This window comes from Hyperoodon ampullatus (genome assembly GCF_949752795.1).
Source record: "Hyperoodon ampullatus genome assembly, chromosome: 15".
Lineage (NCBI taxonomy): Eukaryota > Metazoa > Chordata > Mammalia > Artiodactyla > Ziphiidae > Hyperoodon > Hyperoodon ampullatus.
In genome coordinates this window covers 35,339,195-35,347,874 of record NC_136928.1, presented here as the reverse complement: position 1 = coordinate 35,347,874, position 8,680 = coordinate 35,339,195, and the positions used below count along the sequence as shown (strand labels likewise).

The following is an 8,680-nucleotide window of genomic DNA, read 5'->3' as shown; positions in this document are numbered from 1 at the left end:
TTTATGGAACATACAGGTGTGTGTTTCTTATGATGTTTCTTAGCTCACAAAGAAGTTATTTATGAACTACAGTGTAGGTCATTTTGGTAGTTTTACTGGAGTCCATAAACTTAAGCCTTTAAGAAAAGCAGTTAGAAAACACTATTTTAGGATTAGATTGTGTGCTTTCACCAAATTCCCTTGTATTTTTTTTTATTTTAATGTGTTGGAAATTGTGTATATACTTTTTTTTTGAAGAGCTATGATAAATAACTCATTTGTTAACATTTTTCGGTGTTTGGGAAAGGCTATCTACATTAAATTACCTCAGGAATTACATATTTACTAATTTTTAATAGTACTTTACTAATTTCTGCTCTCAAAACTATCTTTAAAATATTGATTATGTTGCCTTTAATTCTGTCTATATGCTTCCTTCTGCCCAGATAACAAATGAAGGAATTTATGGTATGTGGGAGTGTTTTTAGGTATGTTGAAATATGGTTTTGCTAAATTAACCAACATTTGTAGAACTAACTAGCTATCAAAAGAAATGTTTGAACATAAGCTTCAAAAATACATTTATAAAATAAGATTGAGTTAGGTATTGAGGATAAAGGGGGGGGTGAACAATAATCCAATTGTTCCTTATTTTACAAGAAGTAGGCAAGATAATTTCTGTCTAGATAATGAAGGATGTAAAACAACCTTGTTGGCATTTTCCTCCTAAGGTACTTGGGCCTGGGATGTTTTCTTTTTCTGCGTTTTTCTTTGTTTGTTTTCATCTAACAGGCATTTTTGTCACCTTTAGTGAGATCTATCTGTCATAGAGGTGCCCAGCTATGCCAAAAGTCCTGATAGTCTTGTCCAGCACACATGAGCAGTGAAAAGTTTGGCTGAAATTAGGAACCAGAAACAGGGAGGCAGCCCTGTGTCCTTCTCCTTTTAAAATGAAAATTTTGATGCCAGGAAAGTAGAGGCACTTTGGAATAGCCAATATCTCTCAAGGGGTTCTTCTTTAGGGAGGAATATGAACTAGAGTGGCTCCCCTTCTAAAATGGAAAGGATTCCTTAAATTTTTCATCTGTCCTGGAGGAGGAAGGAGTCAATTTGGCTTCAATTGCCAAACCCTTCAGTTCTCTTATGAGGCAGCAGTTCCATAAGGACAGGTTCTGTAAAATATGCCCTTATTAATGTTATTCCAGGTGTTCTCATTTTTTTCCGGCTTTGACAGCTAGGACGGAAACATCAGCGGAGATGGAACTATATGCTCAAATGAAGATTAATCCTTTTACTTCCACCTGCTTCATCTCCCCAAAAGTGTTTAGTATTTTAGATACACCTGTAAAGCATATAGATGTACCAAACAGATTTGAGTGCATATGATTATTGAGTCATAACTAGTTTACAATGCTAAAATCCTCCTGGAGATTGGTGGGACCAGAAGATTGAGCCCTTTTCATTTGCTGGCACACCAGAAATAAATTGGTTGTGGTTTACCAGCTGTTTGAATGGCTGTCTGAGTTCTCAGTCTGTGGTTTTTATATTTTTGTTTTAAGATCTCAGCAAAGCAATGTCTCAGGATGGTGCTTCTCAGTTCCAAGAAGTCATTCGACAAGAACTAGAATTATCTGTGAAGAAGGAACTAGAAAAGATACTCACAACAGCACCATCACATGAGTTTGAAGTAAGGACCCTACACTGTTTTCGCTTTCATCCATCTACATACTGAGTTGCTATTGCTGCTACTGATCATCTAGCCTGAAATAAGCACAAGATGTAGTGATATATTTTAAAAATTAGGATTGCTCAATAATTAAGGATTTTCAATATTTGCCCATTATAAAACCATTGTCTTTTTTATTTTTTAAATTCTGGTAAGTTTCTAAAGTTTGAAAGAATCAGAACAAAATTACAATTTATGTGATCTGTGTTTTGGTATCATTGGATGGAAAAATGGATACCAGTGTTCAGTTAAAATTGTGAGAAGTTAATTGATCAACCTTATATCCTGCATGCCTTTTCCAAACAGCCAGTTCTAACAGAACTGTGCTACTCTGACAGCTATGATAGAGGTTTCCCAGAATAGGCAGGTGTTTACTTTTCTACTTATAAGTCAATAGGTTATCCTTTTCATTTTCAAATTTCAATTTATACTTAATGTTTTGAGGTTAGCTGTTTTTTGCTCCTTCTTGTTCTTTCGGTGAAGATTAATTGTCACTTAAAAGAAGTAGAGAAATACATTGGTGAGTAAATGTAGAGAACCAGTTGGAATTCCCACAGGCCAAATGGTGTTCAGATTACATGATACAGGTGGGAGATGGGGAGTTTACTTGTATTCCTTTAAGTGTTGTTCCTATTAGCTTTTTTCCTCTTTAGTTTTAAATTGGGGTGTAAAAAAGTCTCTGCTGTACTCCATGTTTAAAGGTATAAGAATTTCACTGAAAGGTATTTTAAATGTACAATATATGTCTGTTTTTATTAAATATTAAGTATTCTGCTAGTTATAACAACGACTTCTATTCTCATAGCACACCAAAAAAGACCTTGATGGATTTCGGAAGCTATTTCATAGATTTTTGCAAGAAAAGGGACCTTCTGTGGATTGGGGAAAAATCCAGAGACCTCCAGAAGATTCGGTAAGTTTTGGATAAAATGTAGGAAAATTTAAGGTAATTTCAGACACTGGTTTAACTTTTGGGGGTGGGATACTATAGGGTACCTGTAGGAACCATCAATTCAGACATTGAAACTACAGAGATAGCCTGCTACTACTTTCCTTTCTTTTAGACCCATCTATCCAGTCCTGCGGAGCACTTATGAAAGTCTAATCTCCCTATAACACTACCTCATAACTTAACATCCTTGAATGTGAGGCAGTTCTTTTGTTCAAACACATGGTAAGAGCTTCATTATGTTTTCTTCCTTCTATCTCCAAACCATCTGATTTCTCATTGCCTATAGGGTCATGTACAGTCATTGTCAGCTACTTAAAGCTCTCCCTGTGCTTTCAACCCATCTTTCTAGCTGTATTTCCCTTGCCTGCCTTTCTTGAACCAACCCAGCATTCCCTTCACATGCATAGTATTTCCCTGCTTCTAGACTTCTGTGTATGTTGTTTCCTTGGAATGCTACGGGCTCTTCACCTATCAAAATCCTGCTCATTCTTTGAGGCTCAGTCTAAATGACTCCACCTCTGTTGTCAGCTCCTAGCAGAAAGCTGCACTGAAGAGGTGTAATGCGTTAGTATCGGAGGTTCAAATCCTAGCTCTACTGCTTTTGAGCTTTGTGTAAAATGAGAATGATACCAAATGCTTTCTGTACTTCACAGGGTTGTTATGAGACTGTCTTAAGAAACATATGGAAACATGTTAAACCATGAAACATTTTGCAGATGTTCGTGGTTATTTCTATCTTGCTGTGGTAGTAAGCCAGCCTAATTAGTAGCAGTTGTTTGTATGCATGTGTTGTCTTCTTACTAGTCTTTGAGGCCAGGAGACCATGTATCCTGAGTTGAATGATTGATGTAAATTAAGTGATTGTTTCAGGGACAGGTTTGGTTAACACAGTGACCTTTCTTTCCTTTCCTGTCAGCAGTTTTGACCACTGCTGCTTGTGGCATTTTTCACTGAAGGTAGAAAAGGCTTGATGGAGTGGAATAATTGTATGTAGATAGTTTATCTCTTATGTATCTGTAATCTTAAATAATCTAATATTGGTTTAAAAACAGGGCTGTTTTAAGCAGGAGTTTGGCAAACTACTGTCTGAGGGCTGCACCACTGCTTGTGTTTTGTAAAGTTGTATTGGGACATAACTGCATGCATTCATTTGTATACCATATCTGGTGGCTTAAGCTAATGGAGTCCCTCATATTTCTTCCAATGAGAAAATCTTAAATGTAGTTCCTGGTGAAGAGTACTTTTTTCCCTATATGTCAAAATTGTCTTTCAGTTATAAAACTTTTAAAAATTATAAAATTTTAAAATTTTATAATTTTTAAAAATTATAAATTACACGCTCATGGTAAAAAAAGAAAACAAAGCAAAAAAAAAAAAAATCCCACCTAAGCGTTCACCTTGAGGAGTCTCTCATTTTTGATGTTGAAGTTAAAATTCCTCTTGTCTGTAGTGCTTGCCAATTACAGTGTGTATATACATATATTTTTTTCTTTAGTGTCTTCTATTTTAGTCTTTGATTTCCTTCGCTCTAGTGATATACTGTGATTTATTTTTCTGCTTTTAAGTGGTAGAATTAATCATATTTTCTCCTGAAAAATTATTTAGAGCAATCTTCTGGATAGGTATATAACTTTAAAAAGGAACTAGTTGTAAATTCAGTCAGATTAAAAAAAGAATGTTTGGGAGTAGGCCTAAAATTATAATAAAAAATTTATGCGTTATGTATTTTCCCACTTTAAATACTTAATATTTTTGCTAGGTATTTATTCCTAGTTGAAATGACTTTACTTTTCTGATTAATGACAGACCTGGGGATAAAGGTGTGGTTTTCTTCTTAATTCTTGCAGACTTGGGAATTTCTTTTCTCATTACATAAACTTAACCTTTTTTTTTTTTTTTTTTCTTGCTGTACGCGGGCCTCTCACTGCTGTGGCCTCTCCCGTTGCGGAGCACAGGCTCCGGACGCGCAGGCTCAGCGGCCATGGCTCATGGGCCCAGCCGCTTCACGGCATGTGGGATCTTCCCGGACCGGGACACGAACCCTTGTCCCCTGCATCGGCAGGCGGACTCTCAACCACTGCGCCACCAGGGAAGCCCAAACAACCTTTTGATGATTGAGCCTACCTTGAAGGAAGGCACAAAAATGTATTACTTTCAGTATATTTTATGATTCAGGATTCTGCTTTGCCAATGGAGAAATCTGCCTTTGTGTATTTTGAGAGAAGATTATGATACATAGTAGGGTTTCTTGGCGTGGGGATTGGAGTGGGGGGGAGGAAGCAAGTAGAGGGATCAGAACCACCTAGGGATTTTTCCAGTTCAGTGCCACCATTCCAAACAAGGTCTTGACAGATCCTTTCAGGAGGCTATGCCCCTGCAGTGAGCTGTAGTTACTGATAGGAATGCTGAATTGATATAGAAAAAAAAAAAAAAAAAGAAAGAAATAGAATATAGAATTCTGGATATAATATGATTTTATGAAGTCTTTTCTCTTTCTGTTTATAAAAATGTAAGTCTCCGTTAAAAATATGTCTTTGGGCTTCCTGGTGGCGCAGTGGTTGAGAGTCCGCCTGCCGACGCAGGGGACACGGGTTTGTGCCCCGGTCCAGGAAGATCCCCATGCCACGGAGCGGCTGGGCCCGTGAGCCATGGCCGCTGAGCCTACGCGTCCGGAGCCTGTGCTCTGCAACGTGAGAGGCCACAGCAGTGAGAGGCCCGCGTACTGCAAAAAAAAAAAAAAAAAAGTCTTTATTTTAAAGCCTAGGTTGTGAGCATCTTTTAAAAAATGTTCTTATAATCCCATGTGCCCTTAATGTTGAGGGTTGTGAAATGCAGAGGGAAAAAATAAGTTTGCTCTTTTAACTATGTTATGAGCTTCTTGAGGGCACAAATGTGTCTTATATACTCTGTATGTTAACTATTAGCTTTAGCAAGTAGTTCTGAGAATACAAATTATAGGTTAATATTCATTCGCCTTGCTTCCGCTACACGCCTCCGGCTCCCTCCCTCTCCCCCCGACTCCCAGGCTTTTTACTCTCTGGTCATAGAGATTATATAGAGGTCAGTTTTCCTTTCAAAACACAACATTATTTAGTGAACATAGGGTGGTTTTTTTTTTAAGCATTTTTAAAAATTTGGTTTTGGCTGCGTTGGGTCTTCGTTGCTGCGTGTGGGCTTTCTCTAGTTGTGGCAACCAGGGGCTACTCTTCGTTGCAGTGCGCGGGCTTGTCATTTCGGTGGCTTTTCTTGTTGTGGAGCGCGGGCTCTAGGCACGCAGCCTTCAGTAGTTGTGGCACACGGCTCAGTAGTTGTGGCTTGAGGGCTCTAGAGCACAGGCTCAGTAGTTGTGGCACATGGGCTTAGTTGCTCTGCGGCATGTGGGATCTTCCCAGACCAGGGCTCGAACCCGTGTCCCCTGTGTTGGCAGGCAGATTCTTAACCACTGCGCCACCAGGGAAGCCTGAACATAGGTTTTTATTTTTTAAATGCAGGTGATACTGTACCCTCTTAACTAAAAAGAAATTATCGTCAGAGAATAGCCATTTAGAGTGACATTTCTCATGTCATCCTTGCATATAAACATTGTCATGACAGAGGATCTATATTTTTGTGTAGGAGTTGGCCACCTTGTTTTGTAAATAAAGTTTTATCAGAACACAACCACACTTACTCACTTACATATTGTCTGTAGCTGTTACAATGCTGTGATACTACAATGGCAGAGTTGAATAGTTGTGATGAAGACCATACGGCTTACAAAACCGGAAATACTTCCTTTCTGGACCTTTATGGAAAAAGTTTGTTGACCCCATTTTAGTATATTTATTTTTAGAAGATCTTCAGTAGTTTACTTCTTTGGTCCCCAGAAAACTGACCTCAAATGCCTTTTTCAATTCAGATGATTACATTTGAGGTAAAACTATCTTTTTGTAAATACTAGATTGGAGGATATACTTATAGAGAGACACTGAAATTTTATGTTGTCAAGTTTTACTTACTCATTCTTGCCTACTGTGTTGAATACTTCATTTTAGCTCTGTCAGTGAGCACATATATATATATTTTTAATTGAGGTATAACTAACATACAACATTTTATTACTTTCAGATGTACAACATAGTGATTTAATTTAACATTTGTATGCATTGCTAAATGATCACCACTGTAAGTCTAGTTACCATCTGTCACCATACAGAGTTAATACAATGTTATTGACTGTACTCTCCATGTTTTACTTTACATCCCCATGACTTATTTATTTTATAACTGAAAGTTTGTGCTTCTGGATCCCCGTCACTCATTTCACTTCCTCTTCCCCTTTGGCAACCACCAGTCTGTTCTCTGACATACGTATTTTTTTTTGAAAAGCCTATTGAGCCCATATTTTATTGAATTATGCTTAGAAGAAGAATGCAATTTATGGAGTTATGCCATGGATAATGCTTTGCCCCCATTTTGTGAGTGTTAATCTTGATGATTACATTCATTTAGTTATCTTGATATTTAGCTACTTAAGGAAAGTTTTTTAAAAAATGTATTAAGGTTAATGTTTTCGACTAGCAAGGAGGGACCAGTCAGCATGTACAGCTTCATTGGGCCATTTAATTGCTTTCTAGAGAGGCCGTAAGAGTGTCTTTTTCCTTGCCAAGCTTAATGTTTGAGCTTAAGTGTTGAGGATGGAGAGGGATGGGAAATAGATAAAAGAGATGGGAAGATACAGAGCCTACTCAAGAAGGTACTGGGACCGACGGGTTCTTTTGAGCCCTAACTTAAAACCTGTTATCACCTGGCTGGCCATGACCTCTGGTGACAATAAAGTACATTATCATTCATATGAAAAATATTCTCTAAAGAAGGCTTTTTCATTTAGATAGGAACACAAAGTCCCTGGTTGATTTATGATTGTCATTGTTCTTGTTTTAAAGTCCTCAAAAGGGTAAGGGTGTATTTGTGAATGGGGAGGAGTTATATAGGGTCAACTCTTTTTGTTTGTTTGAGACAGAGAATTGGCATGAAAAATATCGTATCAATGTGGTATTTAGCTTCAGCAGATTTTTTTTGTTTTGCTCCACAAAATAACTGAGAGCTTTTCTTACTCTTAGTCTTATCAGTACAAAAACATTAAAACGTGTTTAAATATAATAATAAAGCATTCTGAGAAAGTTACAGTGTACGTGTACAGAGTAAAAATACAGATTTTTAAAATTTGTCTTTTGGAAGGTGAATCATAATATATTGTGCAGCTAATGTTTGCACATCTTTTTTTTTTTTTTTTTTTTTTTTGGCGGTACGCGGGCCTCTCACTGTTGTGGCCTCTTCTGTTGCGGAGCACAGGCTCCAGACGCGCAGGCTCAGTGGCCATGGCTCACAGGCCCAGCCGCTCCGCGGCATGTGGGATCCTCCCGGACCGGGGCACGAACCTGTGTCCGCTGCATCGGCAGGCGGACTCTCAACCACTGCCCCACCAGGGAAGCCCCTTCCACCTGCTCTTTAATCTTCCTCCGTAAAACTTTTTTTTAATAGTCTCTGGCCTTTCCCCCCTGCCCCACCTTCATTTCTCCAGGGCTGCTCCAACAGTGTGAATTATATAATTAAACTAACAATGTACACTGCTTTAATCACTTTAATCACACTGCTATTTAGTACCTTAGAGTTTAAAGCTAGTATGCATCATAAGTAGGATTTGGTGTTAGAGGCTTGAGTGTTATTTTTTAGGAAATTTAGGATTGTCACAGTTATTTTGAAGCATCTTTTGTCCACAGACTAACAGGAGGGTTGACTTATAGGGGAAATGTACGGTGATTTTAGTGAAGAGCTAGTCCTAGTCACATAAACAGATTGGCTTTTGGACTTTGCATCTCTTCTGTTAGAATTCCTTTCCAACTCTCTGGTCATCACCCTTTGTCCTTTCTAATCCATACTGAAGTGGAATGTTCTTTGAAAACTACCACCCTAGCTGATAAGGATATGGGCCAAATGTCTCACAAGGTTGACTAATTTTATGGTTTTAGCTCACTTCTATA

General features: G+C 38.0%; 1 protein-coding gene across 1 annotated transcript in view; it reads left to right on the top strand.

The window, feature by feature from the left end:
- The first annotated feature begins 423 nt into the window (after nt 1-423).
- The window catches only part of LOC307064478 (UTP--glucose-1-phosphate uridylyltransferase), a 29,297-nt gene continuing 21,040 nt past the window's right edge, over nt 424-8,680 (top strand). Inside the window, exons 1-3 of the mRNA XM_079721073.1 lie at nt 424-467; nt 1,539-1,666; nt 2,511-2,618. Of these exons, the coding sequence (XP_079577199.1) occupies nt 1,553-1,666; nt 2,511-2,618 (222 nt within the window). The 5' untranslated portion in view covers nt 424-467; nt 1,539-1,552. The remainder of the gene's footprint in view (nt 468-1,538; nt 1,667-2,510; nt 2,619-8,680) is intronic.